At 48.2% G+C, this 26,903-nt stretch overlaps 2 protein-coding genes across 2 annotated transcripts in view; one reads left to right on the forward strand and one right to left on the reverse strand.

Annotated features, from left to right (window-relative positions):
• Positions 1-378: 378 nt before the first annotated feature.
• MAB21L4 (mab-21 like 4) lies at positions 379-17,698 on the reverse strand. Its single transcript, XM_054040726.1, is given in 7 exon segments — positions 379-471; positions 1,250-1,452; positions 2,487-2,634; positions 4,837-4,990; positions 10,667-10,889; positions 17,195-17,395; positions 17,398-17,698. Coding segments are annotated over 7 exon segments (1,323 nt in total).
• Positions 17,699-25,854: 8,156 nt separating this feature from the next.
• The window catches only part of CROCC2 (ciliary rootlet coiled-coil, rootletin family member 2), a 170,121-nt gene continuing 169,072 nt past the window's right edge, over positions 25,855-26,903 (forward strand). The window contains exon 1 of the mRNA XM_054039911.1: positions 25,855-26,456. Coding sequence (XP_053895886.1) covers positions 26,415-26,456 — 42 coding nt within the window. The 5' untranslated portion in view covers positions 25,855-26,414. The remainder of the gene's footprint in view (positions 26,457-26,903) is intronic.

The raw sequence follows: 26,903 nt of genomic DNA on the forward strand, positions 1-26,903 counted from the left end.
CATGGCTTACCCTGCACTGACTGGAGCTCAGCTATACAGCCATGTGGTAGTAGTGTACTTGAGTGTGTCATACACAGAGAACTGTGTCTTGTATCCATTCAGCTAGTGATTCAAAGGCAGAGGACTGAAAAGGGTCTATGCGCCATGGGTAGCCCCGTCACCACTCCTGTTCTGGTGATACTCTGGTGTCAACACCCGGCCTCCACCACAAGCTTATTTCAGCTCTGTCCCAACTGCTCTTTTTCCCAATTGTGCAATGTGAAGCCAATGGATGTTGGGTTCCCAGCACAGCTGCTGTGATCAAGGCAGTAAAGGCAAACGTGGGGGGAACCCATTCAGTCTATGGGTTCAGGGCGGGATCACGTGAGGTGAGCTGGCTCAGCTCTGGTCATTAACCACCTTCTTGGCCTTTGACAAGATGTCCAACAGAGCAGAGATCCGCTGTTTGTCCTGGATGCGGTAGGCCTGGAACTGAACAGCAAGGAAAGAAGAAAAGTTAGATGGAAGGCCCACTCTGATCACGAAATGCTGCTGATCAGAGGCATTTCTCAGCCACAGAGAGCTGTGTGTGGCTCTAGAGCAGTGGTTCCCAAACTTGTTCCGCTGCTTGTGCAGGGAAAGCCCCTGGCAGGCCGGGCTGGTTTGTTTACCTGCTGCGTCCGCAGGTTCAGTCAATCGCGGCTCGCAGTGGTTGTGGTTTGCTGCTCCAGGCCAATGGGATACGTCCCTCAGCCTGCGTCGCTTCCAGCAGCTGCCATTGGCCTGGGGCAGTGAACCACGGCCACTGGGAGACGTGATCAGCCGAACCTGCGGATGTGGCAGGTAAACAAACCGGCCCAGCCCGCCAGGGGCTTTCCCTGCACAAGCAGCGGAACAAGTTTGGGAACCACTGCTCTAGAGCTATAGGTTAAGTGCTAGCATTCTAGCACCATGCTGACCTATTTGGATATTTTGGAGGAATCCTATCTCTAGCCATACGACAGTGTGGGCATGGCAAGGAGCTTCAGCAATCTCCAGCTGGTGGAAGTTTCTCTGAGGACCACAATCAGCTAGCACAGATTAGAGCATCTCCTAACCCACTCTATCTTGCACCCAGGGCAGAGAATCAGGGACCTGTAACCAGCTTTCTTCTCCCCTTGGCAGCCTTCCCCCACCCACTGGGTTCAGTTTATACTACAGACAGCTGAGAATCCAGGCCACTAACTGTTCTGGCACTCTGATGGGATCCTTGAGTGTGATTCTGAATTACCTTACTAAGCAGCACATCAAAGTAGGCTGTGTCCCAGTAGGCTCCAGCCTGAGCTGGGAGCTGCAGCCAGGTCTTGATGCCATTGTCTAGCCACTGGTGATTGTTCTACTCTGCTTGGGTGAAATGGCACTTGAGGAAATGCTCTGGTGAGCTGGCAAACCCCTCTACTCTGCGGTACAAAGCACTTGGGTCTAGATCCTCTCCTTGTATGATGCTGCTGCCCATGGGAGCCAGCTGAGGTCACTAAATTAGGGTGAACTGCAAACAGAACAGGGCAGACAAACCACAAACGCTGGTGGATATTCCAATACTTAGATTTACCAAGCCAGCACAAAACAACTTCTATATTACCTCACTGGTTACTCAGAAGTCCAAACAATGCAGTTCTCTTAAAGTACCCAGCCTCAGGCCTCCATCCAGACACACGTCAGATATGATGATGATTACTGAAAATCTTATCTCATCATATAAAAGAAAAGGTTCTCCTGATCCCAAAGGACCAAGCCCAGACCCAGATCAAATGATAACTTAGATCTTACCCAAAATACATGCTTATAGTTAAAAGATCAATATACATACAGACTTGAATTCAATTCTTGAGGTTCAGATATACAGCAGAGATGAGCTTGTAGTTGCCAAAAGTCCTTTTAGATATAGTTCATAGGTTATAGTCCAATGTCCATATTCAGGGTGACGCCACTCAGTGACTGGGGATCTCAATCCTTAAGGCTTAAGGTTTCCCCCTCTTGAAACCCAAAGCAGATCTGAGATGAAGAAGGATCATGTCCCAGAGTTTTTATACATTTCCTGCAGCCTTTTGGCCTGAGAAAACAATAGGCTTAACTTTCCTTCTCCTAAACATCATGGCAATTAGCATAGGGTAATTTATCCATTAAACAGTTCAGATACAGGTTACCACAACCTTCAAAGAGACATATAGCCAATAATACTATTTCACTCAAGTATCTTCCTAAATATTACTATTCCTTTTTTGATCTTTGAATCAAAGCTATAGCAATAGACAAGACTTGTTTTCTTATATCACAAGACCTGAGCAAACATCTACACTTCTACCTCTAACAATACAGGCTTGCATTTCAAAGCTCTATTCATTTACATATCTTCCTAACCAGTCTCTAAAGTTCGGCCATGGGTCAGGTCAGTCTGTGAGTTAATTAACTCTTTCTGGCCCTGTCACCTTTCAATGAGATATTATATTACACTCATAAGGTCACACTTTGGAAAAGATTTTCTTCTGGATACAGGCAGTGGGGGAGGTTTTTGGTTGCTAAGCAACAAAGCAGGATCACCAGGAGCTGATAGACTGACCCTTCCAGGTCCTCCCAGTCCTCAGGGGAAGGGAACAGCTCAGTGGCCCACACCATCTAGAGGAAACCAAAAGGATTTATTTAGAGAGGGAGAATACAGAATATGCAAACTATCAGGGGTTATACAGCTATGGCTGGGATGTTCAAAGCTGCCAAAGGGATTTAGGCACCACTGATGTTAATGGGAATTGGGCATTCAAATCCCTCGGCAATGTTGAAACTCCCACCCATTATTTATGTTTGTAACTGTGGTAGCTAAATGCTTAATGAAGACATTTAAATGTGGACAGACTTTAGTTTGCATCTCATTGACTTGTTCTGTCTCCCAGAGCTGCGGACTCCAGCAGACATCCGCACATCAGGGACACTCGGTTCATATTCTGAAAACTTTCTTCAAATTAATAAGTATTTTATTTTTTGTCTAATGAAAGCTTGATTCAAATTATTAAGCAACTTGAAAATAATTGGCACTTCTGTGGCAATTTACATGGAGGCATCATCACATTGAAACTATCAGCAAGGCCAGGGCACAATTCCATACCAGCCATCACTGGCATGTTACTCCTCTACTAACACTCTTGTGTCTGTAATTAGCATAGCATAGCCCTATCGCCATGCTGGGATACTGAGAAACGGAGCACTGGTCACAATGGCTAGTACCTTCCAATACCATGCTATAACATGAAGTATACACAAGTCATAAAGATTAGCACTGCCCAAAGTGGGCATTCCAGTGTATTAACTGGGTTCAAATCTGAAGGACAAATTCCTCAACACCATCTGTGGTTCTGGAGGACAGAACATGTCCCAACCATGAAAGGAAGCACATCCAAGAGCATGGTGCCTCATAATACCTTAGCTGAGGTCCTGTGAGATGCAACATGTCCAAATTATTAAAGATGGTACTGCCACTACCAAACATCCTCAGCATCAGGCTGCAATGTTAGCAGCTGGTGCATGCTCAGGCTGTGAAAAACAAGTTCAGCAGCTCAATCTTCCCTTTCCTAGGGTGTTGAAAGATGAAGTTTGTCCAAAGCATGACGTATGACCCTCCAGCTGTGTGCGAGCTCCTAATGGCATGTTGGGACTTGGTAGAAAAAGCCACATCTCAAGTTGTAGTAGGATTCTCTTGTACCAAATCAGTAGCCACAAAGAATTGACACTGCAGTTGCTGGTTGAGCCCAACATGTGTAACCCCCATCTATAGAGCCTTGGCTGTTTAGCTCATCTCGTGCTCTTAGCTCTGGAGGTCCCTGGTTCCATTCCCCATGTATCAAGCATCACTAGGGCTGAACATTTGTCACAGTATTTTTTATCAAAAATCCCAGAGCAGTCACAGTAACTGGAGTAAAAGGCCTGGGTTGCTACACTTCCAGTGCCTGCTCCCTGACTTTTTTTAAAAGCAAACTCTCCTCACTGCCCCACCAACGGGGCCCTGACCATCACTGCAGCACCCTCTGCCCCGGTACTGCAACCCTAATCCTGGCCCACTATGGAGGGGAGTCCCTGGGGGGATGGAGGCTGGAGAGTGAGCCTGCCCTGCACTCCCCCAGCACTGAGCCCACCCTGCACTCCCCCAGCAGTGGCGGTTCCTGTGTTCCATGTGGCTGGGCATGGTGTTGTGACCTGGTGTGTGGGGTCACAGTGTTGCTCAGGTTTGCCCCCCCCCCCAATCATTATGGAGGGTCAGGTGGGCCAAAGCTGAGCAGCGCTGCAACCAGATGCACCAGGTTGAAACACCTGGAGTGGCTGCACGAACAGCAATTGTGGGATGAGTCATAGACATGGAGAAAAGTCACAGACGAACAGGAAAATCACACTCTCTGTGACAGTTTCCCAGCCATGACAAATGTGCAGCCCTAGCCATCACACATGGAGCTCAGGGAACACAAGATCTTCAGGGCTGGAAACACAGGCCCCTGTCACATGAGCGGAACAAGAATCACTATTAGCTTTAGCAGTATTAAGGCTTATGTACCCTCTCTGGCTCATGGGTACAAGAAAGTGAGGTATTCTGATACACCTAACCAGGCCTGGCATTCTGTTCAGCATAAGACAATGGTACAAATACACACCTACCTATATTATTCCCATCCTGTTAGGTTCATATGCCAAGGTTAACTGAATGTTTATTTCAATAAAGATGTGTAAAGTGCACAGTTCTCATAGAGTCAAAGTGACTCAGGTCGGAATACGGTGCCATACACCAGAATACGAGCTATTCACAGTGTCCCTAGCTGGTCTCTCAGGAAAACATACCTTCAAATGATTAAATGTGAGCCCTCCTTTCCTGCCCTCTTCTTTCCAGTCCTCACTGTTGACCTGGTCCAGTAGGTGAAGGCTGTCCACATGGTGGCCCTTCAGCGTGCCCACAATATGGAGCAGTTTCATGACAGGGCGATTGGTGGAGTACCTGGTGAGAGAAATTTATAGGCTGCAGCTGAACAAGTCATTGCCTTTTCAGGGCTTTTCTAGAGTTGGTATGGATTGAATCAACATTAATATGAGCAGGTTTGCCCTTTCTCCTGGATCCTTCCAAGCAAGAGGAAGATGCCAGGGAGCAGTGGAGGCCAAGGAAGTCTATAGCACCATGGCACCCTCTATTAAGGTTCCTCCTCAGATCAGGTCACTATGTGAATTGTTGTGCTCATCCCTGTGCTTGTTTATATTTTGGTGTCCCTAAAATGGATTTTGGAGGGCATCTTTCTGAAATAAAAAAAGTGCATAAAAAAGTGCCGTCCTTTCAGAAGCAGGCCATCAGCCCTGTGAACATCACTTTGGTCCTGATAATAGGGTAGTAGGCCTATTGGAAGTTGTCTTCTTTGACCCCACCCTCTTTGGCAGAGGTGAGTCAATTTCTGGCAAGTTTCATCCTTTAGTTGTTCATCTCTAATTTGCTGAAGTGAGCTGGCTGATGCTGGAATTGCTGCCAGAACAAGTTCAATGTAGACTTAAACCAAAGTGGCCTGATCTGAAGGAATATGAAAACTGAATGCCGAAACAGAAATTCAACAGCAATAAAACTTCAATGTTCAGCACAGAACAAAAGCACTGCCTGAATTGAGCCCAGGGAACAAAGTGTAGATAATAGCTCCTCGCTTTTGGAAGTGTTCAAAACTCAGCAGGAACTCCCAGATCCTCCCAAGTGAAGACTCCAAAAGGACTTCTCCAGAGCAATTGGATTAATTCTCAGTGTTCCCCAGCACAACAAAGAGAGGCTCTCGAACTTGCAGGTACTCTGTCAGGAATTGAGCCCTCTCCACAGGGAATGCTACACGGGAACTCAGCCGAAGTGAGAACAAGGTTTGGAAGGCTGATGAGAATCCCTCAAAGATGTGATCTATAGAATAATGTTCAGGGCTATTTAAATGGAATGGATAAGGGGACATACCTGTGTAAATAGTATTAAGGATTTAAGTTTATTTTGGATTGCAGTGTGAGTACACACTGTGACAGACCCAGACCAGTGGGGTACAGGAGTCTGGTAGAGGACAAATATGCTGGTCACTGGATGAGTAGTTTTCTGTTCCCTGAGTGACCACAGCAGGGGCTGCACTAGGGTAATCAGGAACCTGCTAGAACCAGTTAAGGCAGGCAGGCTAATTAGGACACCTGTAGCCAATTAAGAAGAAGCTGCTAGAATCAATTAAGGCAGGCTAATCAGGGCACCTGGGTTTTAAAAAGGAGCTCACTTCAGTTTGTGGTGTGAGTGTGAGGAGCTGGGAGCAAGAGGTGCAAGGAGCTGAGAGTATGCTGCTGGAGGACTGAGGAGCACAAGCATTATCAGACATCAGGAGGAAGGTCCTGTGGTGAGAATAAGGAAGGTGTTTGGAGGAGGCCATGGGGAAGTAGCCCAGGGAGTTGTAGCTGTCATGCAGCTGTTACAGGAGGCACTATAGACAGCTGCAGTCCACAGGGCCCTGGGCTGGAACCCAGAGTAGAGGGCGTGCCCGGGTTCCCCCCAAACCTCCCAATTGACCTGGACTGTGGGCCCTTCCAGAGGGGAAGGTCTCTGGGCTGTTCCCCAACCCACATGGTGAATCTCTAAGAAAAGAAAATCCGCCAATAAGCGCAGGACCCACCAAGATAGAGGAGGAACTTTTGTCACAACACATTGGTTTATAAGTTAAGTTTTAATCTTTTATCATAAAGGGAGATGTGGAGTGGCTATAGCGTTCCTGGTCTTCCACAGTTACCAGAGAGGACCAGGATGGGCTGCAACAGGAAGCTTAATAAACATGAGTTCTTCCTGGTTCAGGGAGGTCTCCAGTTGCTGCTTAAAGCATGGCTCTTTGTGTTTCTCCTCACACTGCAGAACCATCCAGAACTGGGAGGCCCAGCCTTGCCCAGTGCTTCATTTGTAAAGAGGTGCTGGAGCTCAAGCAAAACAAAATGGCATCCTCTGCACACCGTGACCTCTCACACACTGTACGTGCAAGGTCACGCCTTGCATGCAAGTATAGAATTGCATGCCTTACTAAAGGCCACTGACAGAAGAGGTGCCAAGGCTGTACCCTGGCATGAAAAGAGGTGCCGGGGCTGAGCCCTGGCAAGCCACAGCTCAAATTAAATTCTGGCCATGACAAAACTCTAGCCAGAGGATGATCCCACTGTGATGGGTTCAGTCACAGAGATCCCTTTGGAACTCTCACCTGACATGGTAAAGTTACCTCTGAGCCCATTTTCCCTGCCGGCTTGGGACTCCAGAACTCTGCCTTGTTGAGACAGACACACTAGCCTGCTGCAACACAGACCCAGTCTGGTCCATGCCCCCAAAACTGCAGACTTAACTGAAAACAGCTTAGCAGATTCCCTGCCTCCAGCACCCAGATACCCAGCTCCCAGTGGTATCCAAACCCCAAATAAATCCATTTTACTCTGTATAAAGCTTATGCGGGGTAAATTCATAAATTGTTCGCCCTCTATAACACTGATAGAGAGATATGCACAGCTGTTTGCTCCCCCAGGTACTAATCACTTACTCTGGTTTACTAATAAACAAAAGTGATTTTATTAAGTATGAAAAGTGGGATTTAAGTGGTTTCAAGTAATAACAGACAGAACAAAGTAAGTCACAAAGCAAAATAAAACAAAACACGCAACTCTAAACCTAATACATTAAGAAACTGATTACAGGTAATATCTCACCCTCAGAGATGGTCCAATAAGCTTCTTTCACAGACTAGATTCCTTCCTAGTCTGGGCCCAATCCTTTCCCCTGGTACAGTCCTTGTTAGTTCCAGCAGACATCTTAGGTGTTAACTAGGGGTTCTTATGACTGGCCACCCCTTTGTCCTGCTCCACCCCCTTTTATAGCTTTGGCACAAGGGTGAATCTTTTGTCTCTCTGGGTCCCAACCCCTCCTTCTAAATGGAAAAGTACCAGATTTAAGAGGGATTCCAGCATCATGTGACATGGTCACATGTCCTGTGAGACCCCAGCCTCCATTCTTCCTGGGCTGGTCCACACATACACTGGAAGGTTTGCACGTAAACAGAACCATTTACAGTTCATTGATTCTGAAGCACCCTTACTGGCTTCCATTTAATATGTTTACATTAATAATACATGTTTGTATCTTATTCTCCTAACTCCAGACATAGAAATAATACATGCAAACAAATAGGATGAACACACTCAGTAGATTATAAGCTTTGTAATGATACCTTACAAGAGACCTTTTTCATAAAGCATATTCCAGTTACATCATATTCACATTTATAAACATATTTACATAAAGCATATGGAGTGCAATGTCACACCCACCCTCTCAGAGGGGAGGCAGTGTGCTGGCCTTGTGGCACCAAACTTTTTGCCTACCCCTCTGTGGAGTCTGAGACCTCACCTCTCAAAAGGGCACTGGGGCTAAGACTGGGCTGGTGGTGGATCTCCAATATCCCCGTCTGAGAAGTGGGTTCCTGTGGTTGGCAGCAGGGGAGACAGAGCAGGATGAGTAGCCCAAAGAGAGACCCTCGCTGACAGCTCAGTAACAGCGCTCCCAGCTGGGGAGCTGACAATGGCCACCAGGAGAAGATCCCCCCTGGAGATGTTCAATGTATTTATTGTTTTTAATGTACAAACTCCTCCTGGCTGTTGTGTCTCCCAAAACATCTCCCCAAGACTTAAAAACCGATATGGCCTGCAGGAGGTGAAGGGCGCCAGGAGGTGCAGAGAGCAGTACAAGGGCCCTGGCAATGGAGCAAGCCTGAAGACCTTTCATCCTCCTCCTCTTCTGAACCACCCATAGGCCCAGCCGGGCTGGTGTGGGAATAGGTCCTAGGGGAACAGGGCACCTTTGCTCAGCAGGGCTAGAGACTTGGGCCCTTGCCTTTATCCAGTAATGTATTAATAAGAGATCTGTAACAGACACACCAGATTTAGCCCTGCCTCTCCAGGAACGGAACTGGTTTGATTCCTCTTTCACATAGGACAATCGCACCTTGTACGTCCCTAGATTAGGAACATAGCAACACAGATTTAAAAATAGTGCTTGGTTCTGTTTTTAAATGAGCACCATCTGTGCAGCCAACGCTCTTGTGAATTCTTACCAGCCAGAGCTTTCCCAAGCAGAAAAAGCTGGTGGGTCCAGCCCACTGAGGCAACAGAATCTGTCCTGTGCTCCAGGGTGAAGCTAGTAGTGATTATGACAACTCAATAGAAGAACCCAGGAGTGGCCAGCATGGCATGACACCTGAACTCAGCAGTAGATCTTGTGGTTCACAATGTGTTACACTGGGACTGAACTCCATTGCAGGGTCCTCATTTTATTAGGACTTTTCTTCCTAGTGAAAGGCTGAATTTTATTTAGAGCTGATTGAAATTTTTCAAATTTTGAAGATAACATTTTAAAATTTTGATGAAAATTTTCACTGAAACTTCAAATTTGGATGGAAAACAGCAAACAAATTCATCAAAATTTACAGAAACAAGAAGTTCCCTCCATTTTTCAGAGTGGTAGCTGGGTTAGTCTGTATCAGCAAAAACAATGAGGAGTACCTGTGGCACCTTAGAGACTAAAAAAAATATTTGGGCATAAACTTTCGTGGGCTAAAGCCCACTTCATCAGATGCATGGAGTGGAATATACAGTAAGAAGGAGGTTGACAGACAGCCCCCCAACCTGAAGCAAATACTCACCAGCAACTACACACCACACAACAAAAACACTAACCCAGGAAGCTATCCCTGCAACAAACCCCGTTGCCAACTCTGTCCACATATCTATTCAAGGACACCATCATAGGACCTAACCACATCAGCCACACCATCAGGGACTCGTTCACCTGCACATTTACCAATGTGATATATGCCATCATGTGCCAGCAATGCCCCTCTGCCATGTACATTAGCCAAACTGGACAGTCTCTATGCAAAAGAATAAATGGGCACAAATCAGACGTCAAGAATTATAACATTCAAAAACCAGTAGGAGAACACTTCAATCTGGACACTCAATAACAGACTTAAAAGTGGCAATTCTTCAACAAAAAAACTTCAAAAACAGACTCCAATGAGAAACTGCAGAACTGGAATTAATTTGCAAACTAGACACCATCAAATTAGGCCTGAATAAAGACTGGGAGTGGATGGGTCACTACAAAAACTAAAAACTAATTTCCCCATGCTAATTTCCGCCTACTGTTACTCACACCTTCTTGTCAACTGTATGAAATGGGCCATCCTGATAACCACTACAAAAATGATTTTTCCTCTTGTTGATAATAGCCCACTTTAATTGAATTATCTCATTAGAACTGACCCCCCCCCACACTTGGTAAGGCAACTCCCATCTTTTCATGTACTGTGTATATATATCTTCCTACTGTATTTTCCACTCCATGCATCTGATGAAGTGGGTTTTAGCCCACAAAAGCTTATGCCCAAATAAATTTGTTAGTCTCTAAGGTGCCACAAGTACTCCTCGTTGTTTTTCCATTTTTCACTAGCTCTTTTAAATTCTACAGAACTATACTCCATTGCTTAAGACTGCATCCCCACTAAGAGTCTGTATGGCAGACAAACCCTCTGTCTCGCTCCCAGTAAGGTTTCAGGAACGGGTGCGGATGGCAGGAGCATAGCTTGGTGTTTACTTCCAGTGATTGTAGCTGCTGGGGATGAAGTCAGCCCACTGTGTTACTTTTTGCAGGCTGCCTTCTGAAAAACCTCCTTCTCTTCGTCTGCTGTGGAGTTTCAGAGCACCCTGCTTTCTCTGCACCACAGGGATAATGTTGAACCTGATTATTTTCCAGCCACTGGACACCAGCAGGGACAGCTGCAGACCTTCTTCCTTTAGGCTCTCAGCGCTGAGGTCACCTGGGCAAGACCTTTTTAGAAAACAATAGAGATCTCCCCATCCTCATCTCTCTCCCCACATCTTTAAGCCTTGTTTGTCTTGGAGACAAGTCCCAGTTCAGCTGAGCAGGACCCTCAGACTGGTAGCTCTTACCCTGTTCTTTAAAATAGAACCGCCTTTCCTGGATGGATGCCTAGCAGCAGTGCATCATCCAGTCAACCAGGAAGACCGTCTGGGAGAGAATGAGAATTCCCCTTGTTTCAGCATCTATGGGCAAGGGCAACATACCATGGCAATGGCTGCTGCTGGAGTGAGATCAATGGATGAAATTAAGAAAAAGTTTTGAAATGAAGAACCTGGTATCTCTGCTTGGATACCTATGAGTTCATTCTTCCCCCTCCAGATGTCATACAGCAGCTGCTTGGTTTGTTAGTTAAAAGGACCCAAAACTAATAAGCAGGTCAACATTTCCTAGATACTTATCACTGGGGCAGAGCAGGAGATAGGGGATAGGGCCTGTAGCACTGAGGTGATCTTTGCTCCAGACACTCCCTTTCTGTATCTGTCCCCCTATTTGGCAGACCAAGAGGCCAGGTTTGAATGCTCCCCTTTCCGAACAATGGGCTGTGATTGGGCAGAAGAACAAGGACGTAATGCTGGTGATGGGGTCAGAGAGGCAGGAGCAATCAGAGTGATAAAGAGTACAATTGGGAGATGGACATAGCTGTCATGCTACCTGCATGACTCAAGAGCATGAGTACCAACCTCTGTGCAAACTGTTAGGAACCAGGGCACAAACCCCAAATTGATGGTGAGTTCTATGCTTAGATTTCACCAAACAAATATCAATTGTGAGCTCCCCAGGCACTATAACACTTAACATGGAGCGACAGACAGTTCCCCTGGGTATGCTGATCTGTTTAGCCACCCAGGTGAGCATACATTTGTGATACCTGGTCATTTACACCAAGAATCACAGCAATATTCAGAGTACTCCCAGTCCCAAAGGACCAGTCACTTACCCCAGGTCAGTTGCGCCTTATATCTCACACCAAAGACAACACTTATAGCCTAGCCTATAATAAACTACATAAAGATTTATTAAATATGAAAAGGAAACAAGGAAGTTATTTACAAGGTTAAAGCGGGTAAACAATAGACACACAAATGAGTTACAATCTTAAATTTCAAAAGGTAATAGAAGCTTCTTTAACCAGCAAGCTCTATACGTCCTTTAGGGCTAACCCAGGCTAAGCAGCTGGGAATCTCTTGCTTATCCCTAAAAATATCTTGCCCCTCACAGTCCAAGCAGCATAGAAATAATCAGTCTCTTCTTGATAGGGGTTTTATTCTCTTCTTCCCACATACTTTCAGTTGCAAAGCTCAGCTGATGGGAAGAGTCATCTTCACGGGGAGGATGCACAATAACAAGAAAAGTCTTTTGTCCTCTTGGTGGTGGTACATACAGAAATTCCAATTGCAACATCCCACAATGGTCTATCTGGTATTGATGGACCTTCCTTTTGGGAAGGGTGTAACATCTTCTGTTGGGAACATCCCTTTACACTAATTAATGTCGCTTTCCTGTCTGGTGATTTACACAGTCACAGAGGCTCACGATACAACCGCTCAAATATAACCTTACACCAGGGATCGGCAATCTTTGGCACGGTTCGCCACTCCAGGCCAATGGGGGCGGCGGGAAGCAGCGGCCAGCACATCCCTCGGCCCACGCTGCTTCCTGCAACCCCCATTGGCTTGGGACGGCGAACCGTGGCCAGTGGGAGCCGCGATCAGCCAAACCTGCGGACGCCACAGGTAAACAAACGGGCCCGGCCCGCCAAGGTGCTTACCCTGGTGAGCTGTGTGCCAAAGGTTGCCAATCCCTGCCTTACACTATGGGATACAGATGTGATAAGTAAGATTAATGCACACAACAGCTCACCAGAATTCCATAAAGTCTAAACTCTAAACACATTCTTAGCATTCTAGCCCCTGTTTTTTAACCATACTAACTCCCAGGTGAGCCAGACTGATTCCAGCTCAGTATTTGTCAGTGTTCGAGTGAGGCAAGGGGATCTTGGCATGAGCTGGCACCTGACAGAAATGTGTGTTGAGGGAAACACAGAGAAGGATGCTTAGCTAGACAGATCGGTGGGTGTTTGGTGAGTCAGATGGTCGGACAGACAAATGGTTGTTTGGGTGTGTGTAGAAGAGTGACTCACTGGCTGGCACCCCCTTGTGGCTGGGCACAAGATAGCAGTCCCTCCTCCTCTAACACCCCTGCCATCAGCAGCTTCGGCCTTGCCTCATCATATGAGTTGGCCCTCTGACCAGTTAACATTCAATCCCACCCCTTCGAGGGTAACAGAGTTCCATGAACAACTGTCCAGTGACCTTATGCCAGGTCCTCTGCCCCAGCCAGGCTTGCCACCTCTGAGGTACAACCAACTGGGACATCTGAACCATTTCATCCGTGTCTGCTACCTCAACAAAGGGGCAATCCTGGGAAAACCTGGACAGGTGGCAACCCTAGCCCCAACTCTGGGCCCAGTTCTCCTTACACCCCTTTTCCCCAGGGCTTCCAACAGTCCTTACCCCCTTGAATCAGGTGGGTTTTCATAGCCGCTGCCTCAGTGGCTGGTAGGGGAACCTGGGCCCTCCCTCTTCTCTAGGGTACAGTCCTGAGTGCTGGTGGTAAGCAGCTATGCTTTAACTGCCTTCCTGGACAACTTTCTGCCTCAGCCTGCCTCTAGGCCCTTTCCCCAGCCCCTGCCTGGGCTCACCCTCTGCAGACTCTTTGCCTGTTCCCAGACCCTGCATAGTTCCTTCTGGCTCTTGTATCAAGTGATGCCCCCCCAGCACCTTCTCCCTGCAGGCCCAGTTCCCCTTAGGTTCTTTGTGTGTTCCTGGCTCCTTCCTCACAAGCTGACCTGCTCAGGCTGACTCCAGGAGGTCTTACCCTTTTATCCAGGTTCACCACAGGAGCTTGCTCCATCCCTGAGGCTTCTAAGTGTCTCTCCTGGCCTTTCCCACGATGTGCTTCCAAGGCCCACTCTGCCCCCAGGCTTCCTGCCTCTAGTTCTCCCTGGCTGCTGTGTGCTCCTCCCTTTCTGAAGGCCTAGCAGGACCCAAGAGATTGTGTCTGTCCTTCAACAACACAAGGAGGAAGTTGGATTCTTTATTAAAACCAGATGCAAAACTACAGTGGAACAACTGTTTTCTTGCAGCACAGTTATGTAGGAACCTCCAGTCCTGAGACAGGATTGCATTTCCGCCACTGTCCTCTAGTCTCCAGCCCTGATTGCATTACCTCCCCTATGTTACTGCACAACATTACCTCCAGCAATGAGAATCCCATTACCCTACTCTATGCCAGAATGACATTAAAAACTCCCCTCACGGAGACACAACCGCATTACTATTTCACAGGTCATCCAGGATTACCTAAAACCCGCTAACAGCAATCTTGAGTCTGATTCAGCATCTGGAACCACTATCTTGAGTTCTTTCCTTGCATGACAAAGATACAATCAAAGAAAATTATCCAGATGGGCAATCCTAGGGAAGAGCAGGTTCAACTGCCAAGGGGAGGTTGTTGGGGAAATGCACTTGGTTAACGCTTAGCACAAGCCACATATGGTGAGGTTCAAACCAAGCCCCCTGGCATGACCACATGCTGAAGAGGCTCTAGCCCTGGAGTTGGCTGAGGATGACTAATGATGCCTGTGATGGATATAATGAGAATATGATGCTGAGCTGTTTTCTTTGAAAAATAAATCCTTATAAGGAAGAGGCAGTGGAGGTCACCAAAGAGGGATTTGCGTCCTGGTGACTTTGCTGTTGTTGTTACAGCCGAACCAGGTCCATGTCATCATTGCACACTAAATGCACTGCAGGAAGCTTATATCGCTGGTGATCTCCACTGTAAACACTTCCTTCTCTCTCTCTACTGCTTGCATTTCAAAAGCCAATGTGCCGACATGCTGCCAAGACTGACTCCCACCTCTCAGGTGCTAGCTGCCACCAGCCATTCACATTGCATGTGTCATACCCAAGAAGATGGACTTGTTGCTCAAGTTAGCACTGGATCAGACAGAGAGGTGAACTGTAGCCTGACAGTCATTCTCCTTTTAAGGAAAGACTGGAGTTGATGTTGATCACACAAACCTATGTAATCACCCTGTTTTCAGCCCAGCCCTGCCAGGGATGGGGGTAACCTGGAACAAGTGTCCTGCTTAGCTGAGCTTGTAGTAAGCCCACTTTGAACTGGTCCCACTCATAGTTCTATTTCACAGAACAGAGAGGTCAGCAATGCCTCACTAGCCTATGATTAACTTCAACATGGTCACTTCTTTATCATACCACTAGCAGTGATGTTTTTAATTCAGAGAGCAAGACCTGAGACCAGGACAATGTCCACAGTTTAACAGTAATCTGATCATTGAGAAGCCTTTTATTAGGACATCCTTAGTTACAGTGGGGAAACCCTGGCCCCTTTCAAGTCAGCGGCAAAACTCCCATTGACTTTACTGGTGTCAATATTTCACCCAGCAACTTTATTTCAATGTGGTACTGAATTGTAGTCAAATGGCATATCTAGCCTGTAGCAAAGCGGTGGGACATCCTGCAGCCCCACTGAGGGCCAAACCTCCCCTAATCCCAACGTGAGCGGAGCCACCGGGTCCGGCGCCCGCCCCTCCGAGGTCACGGCCCCGACCCGGAAGTATAAACGCTCGCCTGCAGAGCTCAGTGGAGCCCAGACTGGCGGAGAGAGCAGATGTCCATGGCCGAGCTCCTGCTTGGGAAACAGCCGCAGGCCGCGACCAGCCTGCTGAGTCACTGGGCCGGTCGAGCCTGCCCCGTGCCAGGTACCCCGAGGAGCAGCCGAGCCTGCCCCGTGCCAGTTACCCCGAGGATGAGCCGAGCCTGCCCTTCGCCACCTACCCAGGGGAGCCAATGCTGGTGGAGAGCACCAACGACAGCAAGACAGCCCAGGTACCATACGAGGGGGAGTGTGGAAGTAGCCCGGGGGCAGCTGACCCCAGTCTGGCTGCTGCACTGCCAGAGCCGATGTCAGTGTGTTGCGGCCAGGATCCCCACTGACAGCAGCGAGTTTCTGTCGCTGCTAGGGCCCTGGTCTGGGACGCAGTGGAGTGGGAGGGCCTGCGTCCCCCCTGCCACCCACTCCTTGGGTGGCAGACTCCCCTCTTTTTCCCTGGCCTAGAGAGGCTGGGGGCTGCCACAAATTGACCCAGACCCTGCTTAAAGGCCTGGGTACCTGACAGACTAGTTGCTTGCTGCTCCGCCCTGACCTGGGGCCTGGGCTGCTATAGACCTTGCCTCAGCCCTTGCTTAAGGGCCTGGGTTTCGGACCTCTGGACTCAGCCCCTGCTTATGGGCCTGAGCCCCTAACTGTGTGCCTGTTGCCCTGGACTACCGCCGGACCAGAGCGAGGCGGTGGGACAGCCCCGCTGAGGGCCGAACCTCGGCCCAAACCTACTACATAGCCCTTTCTGCCTGAAGAATCCCAAAGCACTCTAAACTATAGCCACTCCATGGGTCTTTCTCACCTACCACTGAAATGCAACCACCTCTAGAGTGAAACACTGAAGATATCCTGTGCCAGCAGCATTTCACAACACGAAGAAATTTACCTCTCTAGGTGAAACCTAGGGGTTTGGTTTGTTTGTTTGTTTTCCCCACACTGCAGAGTATGTAACTAACTAAGTCAAAGTTTGGACAGACATTGGGATCCAAAGTTGGCAACCTCTTGTTTATGTCTCCATCAATGAGCCACTCTGTCCTCAGTGGACCAATCAGTGCATCTTGGGATGAGAGGGGAACTGAGTTTCTCTGTTATTTCTCTGGCTTGTGCTTCACTGATAGATTACAGTTCTGACTGAATAGCTTCTCCCTTTCCTGGCATAGGTGGGAGTTCAGAATCCAGCCTTTCAGTTTATGTTCATTTTGGGGTAACAACCATCACTTCTATATAGTTTATTGACCCGTTATCTATCTGAAACCTATCAAAGACCTTTCTTGTCATATCACATATAATATGGTCTGAATAACCTGATGTCTTTTCCAACTTGTTCCATCTTCTTCCTCTCCCCTTCTCCTCTTCCCATTTCCCTCACCTCTCAGCCTCTCTCTGTGCCTCTTCTTGTTTCCTTTTTTGTCTCTCGCTATCTGCATCTCTGTCCCCTTCCCCCCTTCTGGGCCAGAAGCAGAGAGGTAGCAGGCCTCTAGTCAAACCACAGAACCCCCTGCGATCACTCTGCCCCCTGGCCCACACCCCTGTGGATGCAGTTGGCATACAGACCTGGCTTGATGAGGAACTGGTGCCTGCAGTGGACAATGGCAGCGACAATTAGCTCTTTCAGGAGCCTGAGGACCTTGCCTGGCACTATGTGCCCCCTGCACTCAGCGCTGTCCACCACACTGAACACATCCTCTCTGGTCCAATTCTCCCAGCCAGTTCCTTCTTTGGGCACTACTAGGTGGTAGCAGCCTGACATCTGATGTGCCCATTGGTAACTGTCTCTGACTGGCCCTGTTTACTGGAGCACTCCTGCAGCAGGAGGGCATCAGCCACAATCTACAGGGGAACCCCCACAGTTACTGCATCCTCTGAGGTGCAGAGGGCAAATTTAAAAGCTTCCAGGTTTCTTGAATAATCAGCTATAAATTTGGGGTCCATGGCAGTGACTTTCTCTAGCACAGTCAGCAGGATGTTCTCTGCCCTCTGGAAATGCTCCATCCTCTGACCTTCACAGGACAGTATCACTCGCAGATAGTTGCGCCAATGAGAAACCTTCTCAGCCATGGCTACAAAGCCAGGGCAAAGACCCCCTCCTGTCTGCAGAGCTCCTTTGGTGGTGCAAGCCACACCCTCCCCAGTAAAGCCGGGTATGCATGCAGGTGGGAGGGGAAAGGCAGAGAGGGCTGGGAGCAAGTGCCTTGTGGGAGAAGCAGCCAGTGGAGAGACCTTCTAAGACATTAATAAACCCAGTGTTTTCCTCCTACATAGCTGAAAGAGGGCCAAATCCTTCTGAACTATTCATTGCCAAGGTGGCTGTCATGAACATACAACTAAGGGTAGCATAAAATCCCTCCTTTACCTATAAGGGGTTAAGAAGCTCAAATAACCTGGTTGGCACCTGACCAAAAGAACCAATAAGGGGAGAAGATACTTGCAAATCTATGGGGGAAGGTTTTTGTTTTGTCTCTCTTTGTGTGTTCTCTCTGGGTCAGAGAGATGTTTTCTGTCCATTTGACTAAATCACGTGTCTCCTCATGGCCCACTGATCACTTGGACTCTGTGCCCATCCATTTTGTCATGCACCTTTAGGAAGCCTTGGTGTCAGATGATGGCAATCTGAGGTCCTACCCACAATCCATATGAGATTCCCCCCCATTACCCCTCCCCCTTGTTATGGCTCTGCCCCTTCCTGGGATGGCAGCAGGTGTCAGAGTTAAGATGAATGGGCCAGTTTACGCCTCTGGGACCTCCTGTCTGCAGTCATCAGTTATGCTTAGAACATATTTTCAAGTTTTCTTTGCATCCATGAGGCCTCGAAGCATAGTTGTTTTTTAATGCAAGCAGAATTCCAATCTCATTCTGTAATTACAGGAGCTGGGGCCCCAGGCATGGGCCTACTGAGCCTATGCCTTAATCCAGAATGAAAAGCCTGCAGATAGCTCCCTATGATTTAGAGAGTATAACAGGGTCAGCTGCCTCCTGAATGCCCCTTGTGACCTGGAGTGGCTCTGCAGTGCACTGCCTCAGTTTCCCCTCTTCAGGCTCCTCAATAAACTCCACACACAAAGGACTTTCGTGATTGCAAGAGCAACAACCCTTCTTGGGGTCTGGCTGATTAACATAAAGGTCAAAAATAAATACAAAAAGGTCTTTCATCCCAGTCCCTGTTCCCTGAGAGCTGGCTCTTCCTGCCTCTTCTGAGCAGCTGGAGAAGACACAAGGCCTGGCCTGTCTTCTTTGCCTTCTCCCTAAAAGGAAAACTAAACTTCCAGCCAGGGGTTTCTTTTTACCCTTTTTAAAAAGGGGTCCCTTTTTACTCAGGGACCATGGCAGGAGATTCTCTCTTCCTGCAGCTTCACTCTGCAGTTCCCCCCATCATGAGAAACTGGTGGGCTGGACCAATTCCCTCATAAAGGCCCCAGTCCACCCCCTGACAGGGGTTTGGAGGCTGTGTCATCACTCCACTGTGGGCCACATGGGTAGGAACCTGTACTTTTCACTCTGGGAAATGTCCATGCTCTGTTTCCTCCTGCCGCAGACTGTATGCAGGGTGTATGAACTGCCCTGCAGTTATCCACACTGCCCACTAGTACTGTCAGCGTTATTTTCTATTTGCTAGTCTAAATCTGTGAGCAAATGAAAAAGAGAAGCTTCTACTCCTGCCCAGAGCTGCTTTGGGCACAGAGTAAAGTTCAGAGCCTGATCCAATGCCCATCGAAAACAATGGAGAGAATCCTGTTGACTTCACTGAACGCTGGATCAAGTCCCCAGTGAGCACTGTGCTGGGGTCTGCTCTCTTGGAGTGCTCTTGGTGTTATCAAGGGAGGAGGAAATACAGTCAGAATCCCAGACCTTGGGCCTGTATTAGTGAGCAGCCTTGAAACAGACATCCCCCAGTGTGATATGCCAGACTTCACTCTTCCATTTGCCACTGGCAAGTTGCCATTGATGCTTGCTGCTTTAAAACCACTTCAGGCTGGCTGTCTGCCAACCAACCCCACAGCTGGTATCCCATCAAGGCAAGAAATGCCTTTGAGGTGAATGTTCATTGAGGACTCTGGCCAACCCATTGCATAACAATGAGATGATTAAAACACCAAGCATGTCAAAAATTAGCATTGGATGCCATTTGAAATCCTCAAAATTGAAAAAAGTCAGATGGTCCCTTCAGAACAGGGAGAGTTTCTTCTCTTCATGTCGTCTGTCACCTCACTCTGATACATTCTTTCAGTGAAATTAATCTCTGTTGCACAGATCATCCATGCCCATATGCCAGACCAAAAATGCACTGAACTATCGCCTGAGTACAATTCCTGCTGAGATCGGACCTTGTACTGACAAGTAAATATAAGGTACTTTGAGATCCACTGATGAAAAGCACCATGTCAGAGCTAGGTATTGTTCCTATCATATTGTATCTGCCAATTTTTAGTGCTTGCATCTTGGTCAATGCAGAGGCTGGAAGCAAGGCACTTATTAACCCACTAGCACTCCATCTAGAAAAATGCTGTGCGGTGTTTTCCAACATGTTCTATGTGTCCTAAAAAGGTACCAATCATATAAGAAAAGGCAATGCACATTGAAGGGCCTGGTTCTCGTTTACACTAAGGCCCCTTTCTGTCACCTCTCCGGCAGTGAAAAGAAGATAAACATTACAAGAAAAAGGAAAGATGGGGAAGGGGGGTGCAAATGCATGTTAGCAGGGTGTAATGCTGCACTCATTCTAAGTTTCCAGGTCACTGCCAGAGAGAGGCCTTAGTGTAAATGAGAACCAGGCTATAAAAAATGTATGTCCAACTTTCATATGAAAACAAAATGACTTAATACAGTCAGCAGCACAGAAGTAGGTATTAATATTATTCCAGCAGTGCCTGGCAGCCCCCGTCATGTCCAGGAGAACATTGCATTAGGTGCTGCACAAACAGAACAAACAGCTGTTCCCTGCCCCAAACAACTTGCAGTCTTTCCAAAGGACCCTGAAGGAGTTAGGCACCCACACCCACTGAAAGGTTCAATTGGGTCTGGCCTAAATCCCACAGACTCCTTTGAAAAAGTCCCAGCCTTATGGTTTAATTATCATGAAAACACTGACCCATGACAGAAAATGTCTTTAGATACCAGGATATACTTTTAAAGCCAGATTTTCAAAAGAACTCTGCTCCCCTTTAGCCACCTAATGTAGTGGCCTGATTGACTGTAGTTCTCAGTGCCCCACAGTTCTCTTTATTTTCTCCTGTTGACCACTGTCTAAATGGGAACTCTTGGGTCTGAGCTCTTCTGCAAATCCATTCCTTTAAGTATATTTCCAGATGAAAATCTATGTTCCTGCTAAAAGCTATGGGCCCAAATCATGCCTCTCTCCCTCATGGGAAAAGAACCATGGGACTGGCTAGAAGGGAAGGAATACTAGCCACTTTGCAGTTCTTTACAAAGTATCCCTCCCCCTATTGTGTAATATAAAAATGGCAGTGGAGTGAATTCACTCTTTCCAAAACATTTGCCTTTGGGAGCAAATCAGTTATGGAAGGTTTCCTTGCAAAGGGCAAACTTTGCAGAAGTTTGGACCAAGTGTAGATAAGGGATTAGAGTGCAAGCAGATTTGCAACCTTTCATCATCCCAACCAGCACAATGAGCAACATAATAGTACTGCAAGTGTAACGCTGACAGACCCCAGCAGGATCGAACATGGGATCTCTGGAGCTTAGTGCATGAGCCTCTACTGCAGTGATCTCCAAACTTTTTTGATCACGCACCCCTATCAGTAAAAAAATTTTGAGCACGCACCCCCTGCCACGCCAAAGCAAAACAAAAAAAACCTCAGACTCCTACCTGAACTGCCAAAGCAAAAATTTTTTTAAAAAGCGCTCCTCCTGCCGTGCACTCCCAAGGATCCTTTTGCACACCCCCTGGGATGTGCGCACCCCACTTTGGAGACCACTGCTCTACTGCATGAGCTAAAAGCCAGCTGGCTGTTAGCTAAGGCTGTAGGGCAGACTCATTTTATCTCTCTCTCTAAGTGGTCTTGGTGCCTCTAGATGGGACAGAACACCACACCCAGGAGGTGTGTGGGCTACACAAGTCCTGTCTATTATTACTCCACACTGCTTTTTGAAGTCACACAAGCTGATGAGAGGAAGATTCAGGCCTCGTCTACACAGAAACTTCTACTGCAGGGATTGACAACCTTTGGCACGCGGCTCACCAGGCCCATTTGTTTACCTGCCGCGTCCGCAGCTTTGGCTGATCGTGGCTCCCACTGGCTGCGGTTCACCGCGCCAGGCCAATGGGGGTGGCAGGAAGCGGGGGCCAGCACATCCCTCGGCCCGCGTTGCTTCCCACCGCCCCCATTGGCCTGGCATGGCGAACTGCAGCCGGTGGGAGCCGCGATCGGCCAAACCTGCAGATGCGGCAGGTAAACAAACTGGCCCGGCTCGCCAGGGTGCTTACCCTGGCGAGCCACATGCCAAAGGTTGCCAATCCCTGCTCTACATCAACATCAGCTAAACTGAAATAAGCCTAATTTAAACTCAAAAAGAGCATCCACCCAGCCTTTACACCCATTCATAGAATCATAGAATATCAGGGTTGGAAGGGACTTCCGGAGGTCATCTAGTCCAATCCCCTGCTCAAAACAGGACCAATACCAACTAAACCATCCCAGCCTAGGCTTTGTCAAGCCTGACCTTAAAAACCTCTAAGGAAGGAGATTCCACCTTCTCCCTAGGTTTTCCAGTGGTTCACCACCCTCCTAATGAAAAAGCTTTTCCTAATATCCAACCTAAACATCCCCCACTACAACTTGAGACCATTACTCCTTGTTCTGTCATCTGGTACCACTGAGAACAGTCTAGACCCATCCTCTTTGGAACCCCCTTTCAGGTAGTTGAAAGCAGCTATCAAATCCCCCCTCATTCTTCTCTTCTTTCAATTATATAAAGTCACACACCTTTAGTTAAACAGGTGTCCCTCTGTGTGTGGACAAGCCCTGGAAGAGACCTCCTCCCAAGGGTTACCAATTCAAAGACACCAAATGAGAATGAAGGTCTGATTCCTTTGTGCAATAATTTCCATCAATGCAATGTGGATGTGGAATGGTGCCAGATCTGAGCATTTTGTGCTCACTCATCTCTGGTGGCAAAGACAGTACAAGGAGCAGAGCAACAGCAAATTATGTCCACAGGGCCCAGTCCCATTACCGCTGAAACCATTGGCAAAAATCCCATTGCCTTTAGTGGGATCTGAATGGGGCCCCAGCCACTCTTTGCTATGTACTGTATGTCTGAATTCCGTATTCTATGTGGCTCCAGAGTTCTTGCTCCTTCTCCCCTCCCCCCCCCACATTCTCTTTTAGCAGAGTAAATAGGGGACATTAAACGCAGAGTGCAGGTCAATAAAGGCTTCCTCTGTTCTGTGTCATGGTCCCCCACTCTCACCTTGGGGCATAGATAAGCAGAGCCAGGCATGCAGCCCCATGGCATTCCTTCCATCCCAGAAGCAGACTCCAGCTACTGCTTCGAATTACTATTCCAGGAAATAGAAGCACCTTTGTCCACTAACTACTCTGGAATAACACCCCAGCTTTCCTCACATCCTGCTCCCCTGCCCCTCCAGAGCAAACAATCCAGCTGAGTCAGGTCTTCCATTAGTTAGCAATCCATTAACTCACCAAGGAATGGCAGAGACCCCTCCCCCCACAACCCCATGCACCACCAATAAGCAAATATTCAATCTGGGGAAAGGGTTGGGAAGGTTTTTAGAGTTCAAAAGAACATGCTTGATTTAGCAGTGTCACTGATTCTGGACATGCTTTTAAGGCTGGGATCAGGTTCCGACTCCCAGCCATAGTATAACTGAGGTTATCAAGGGCCTTTTGCTTCCATTGAATTCAATGACAAAATTTTCATGGACTTCAGTGGGAACTGGATCAGGCCCCAAGAGAGCAGCAGAACCAGATAAAGGAGGAGAACAAGAAAAGTGAAAGAGGGGAACAAAGAAATATCAGCAGGTGCCTACTTTTTCTTCACAGACTCTAGTGCAACCCTGTTACAGATGAAAGTGTATTGGGAAGGCCATCATCTTAGGGACTGAACTTGGGATGCCCAAAACTGAAAGAAAGAATCCCTACAGCTTGAGCTAAAGAGCAAGCCCCTGTAGCTCAGGCTATAGTGCAGTCAGGAAATGTGATTGGAGTATGTGTAGGCAGATCAAAGCTAGCTCAGGTTACATTACACCAGTGGAAATCACTCAAGTATGTACCCAGAATCTTAGGGGGGTGGGGCTACCCCATGCTGCCACAGCTTCACTGCTGTTCTTTCTCCAAAAGCTGCAGCCATGTCCCCCAGTTGCAGTGCAGGTGTACCCTGTAGCTGGGGACTGTCACAGAATCACATCCTTTGTGAATCCAGCACAGTGGGGGAATGTGTAACATATACTGCCCATTGGGTTACACAGAATTCAGCTTGGAGTACTGGTCTGGCCAAATACTGTCCACAGTACTGCTCTGACAATTTGTCTTAAATCTATTTGAATCCAAAGTGAGGCCACTAAGCCTTCCTGGAGTACTTGTAGCATGGCTGACTCCTCTGCTTCAACACAGATTGGAGTTCTGTGTTATGAATGGTGAGGTTTGTAAGTGGCAGGAGAGGAAGGATGTGGCAGCCTTAAGGATGGGGTTGGAAATGTAACAGTGAATGGCCTGACTTTTGAGTGTGTTGTTTAAATGACAACTTCTTAAAATTCTTTTTCTAAGAGCAAATAATGTCCTGCATAACGATCACTTCCGTTATGAGTGCTCATTTCAGGCCAGATCCAGGGAGATCCTCTTTAGACAGGGTGCTGGAGATCCAGAGAAAACTATCTGCCTCAGTAAAGAATCTCCTTTATTTTCATTACAAGTCCTATCTCATCTTGTAAATACTAACTCTACCTTAATCAGAAATTGTAGTATTGTTGGGACCTGACTCCAGCCCCTAAAACCACATAGACAAGGCTGGTTTGTCCTTGGCAGATAAACAGCTCCATTGGGTTTCATTGCAGTGGGGTGTAGTCTGATCTAAAGGAAAAGGTGTGTTCCTATGGACGTCTGATCAGTGTGGGTGTAGGAATGTAGTTATGGCTCCTGCAGAGCTGCTGAAGATAGCTACTTTTTTCTTGTGAGAAGACACAGCTTTGTGTTAGCTCCATTTTAGCTTTGTCTAGTCTAATTAATGTGCATGTGGATACAGGGTGTAGTATCTTTAAAGACAAATTATAGTAACAGATATTACTATGTATATTTTGTATAAGAAGTTTACATCTATTTGCGGATTATTTAAGACAAAATGGAGAGGAAAGGGTGAGACTTGTGTATGGGAAAGAAATTTATTCTCCTCTTTGGAAACTCCAGTGGACATTGCTCATGTGGAAGGAGGGTCCATAACAACAGAGCCAGCCCTTGAATATCTGTGGGCTACGAGCAGTGAAATCCTCCACAGCAAAGACATCCCAGATATCAGTCAGTCTGGGTGCATAATAAATGTGAGATAATCATGAAGAGATACAAATACAGCAGGTACAATAAAGGCTGAGTGGGCAGATGAGCTGGAAATGTGCTGACTGGTCAAAGAGCCGCCTGAAGAGGAGGGGCCTATAGCAGTTGGCACTTGTGTGTTGCTGAGAGGCAAGGCTACCAACCGGGGCCTACGTCTGATCCAAGCCAGTTACTCTCTCACTCGCAGAGGAACAGAAGTTAGGATCCCACCTACTCAGGTTTATAGGGATCCTCTTGGATTTCTGACAAATATGTGAAGAGCGAATGTGATAATGGAGCATAGCTGGCCTATATTTATGGTATTTCTACATGGTAATTAGACACCCATGGCTGGGCTCGGGCCAGTTTGGCCTGGAGGGACTTGGGCTAAGGGGCTGTTTAATTGCTGTGTAGAGCAGGGATCGGCAACCTTTGGCACGTGGCTCGCCAGGGTAAGCACCCTGGTGGGCCGGGCCGGTTTGTTTACCTGCCTTGTCCGCAGGTTCGGCCGATCATGGCTCCCATTGGCCGCGGTTCACTGTCCCAGGCCAATAGGGGCGGCGGGAAGCGGTGGCCAGCACATCCCTCCGCCGCGCTGCTTCCCGCCGCCCCCATTGGCCTGGGATGGCCAACCGGTCCGCGGCCAGTGGGAGCCGCGATTTGCCGAATCAGACGCGGCAGGTAAACAAACGGGCCGGCCTGCCAGGGTGCTTACCCTGGCGAGCCACGTGCCAAAGGTTGCCGATCCCTGTAGAATCTACTTCCTCTCCCCCGCCCCCGCTTCTCCAGGATACAGCCCGGGCCTCGCCGCGCCGCGTCCTTTGGTCCCTACGGCAACCCCGGGCTCGCGTTCTATTTCCATGGCAACTCCGGGCCTTCAGCGTCCCGGTTTCCACAGCAACCACGACCGGGGCCTGCCGCCTCCGCTCCGCTCCAGGGCGATACAGCCGCGGATCCCGAGTAGCGACCAGCGGGGGCGCCAGGCTTGAGCCTCCCTTCCCCGCAGCCTGGAGCCCCATCCTCCGGGCTTGGGACACCCTCCATCCACCCACCCAGGACACCCGTCCTCTGGGCCTGAGACCTCTCTACCACCTCCCCCAGGTCTGAGATCCACCATCTCCTCGGGACCATCCTTCTCCCCATTTCCACAGGCCTGAGACCCCCCGCTCCCATCGGCCACTCCGAGCCATGCCCTCTGTGTTGCATTAGGAGTTGCTGTACAGAGGTTAGAAAGCCCGGCATGCGTTTGGGTTAGACTCCGACTTTGAGCGATGAGTGAGTGGGCTGACAAGAAGCTGGAGGCTGCGATCCAGGTCAGTGTGTGGCTCCCCGACCTCTACTCTAACCCCCCTCTCCCTCATTGCAGAGACCAGTGTGGGGAGGAGGAAAGGGTTAAAGCAAGACAATCCCCCGCCCCTCCCCCCCACAAAGATCAGAGCTAGGCAGGGGGGGAAAGAGTTAAATCTATTCTATTTCCTCCCCCTCTTCTCTCCCCAACTGCAAAGACTGGGCTGGGGAGGAGAGTTAAATCAACCTCATATCCCAAAGTACTGCAAAGATCAGGAAATGGGGTGAAAAGTTAAATCAATCTTCCTCCCCCCCCCCCCCCCCCCCCCGCCCAACCCCCCGAGCTGTTGCTCTCAGCTGAGCTGTTATTGAGAGCATAGCACTCCTTTGCCAAAAGAGACAGGCTGTGAGGACACTCTAGGAGTAACACAGCAAACCTTTACCAATTTAGGACAGCAGAAAATAAAATGAAT

The sequence above is a fragment of the Malaclemys terrapin genome, chromosome 9 (assembly GCF_027887155.1).
Source record: "Malaclemys terrapin pileata isolate rMalTer1 chromosome 9, rMalTer1.hap1, whole genome shotgun sequence".
Classification (NCBI taxonomy): domain Eukaryota; kingdom Metazoa; phylum Chordata; order Testudines; family Emydidae; genus Malaclemys; species Malaclemys terrapin.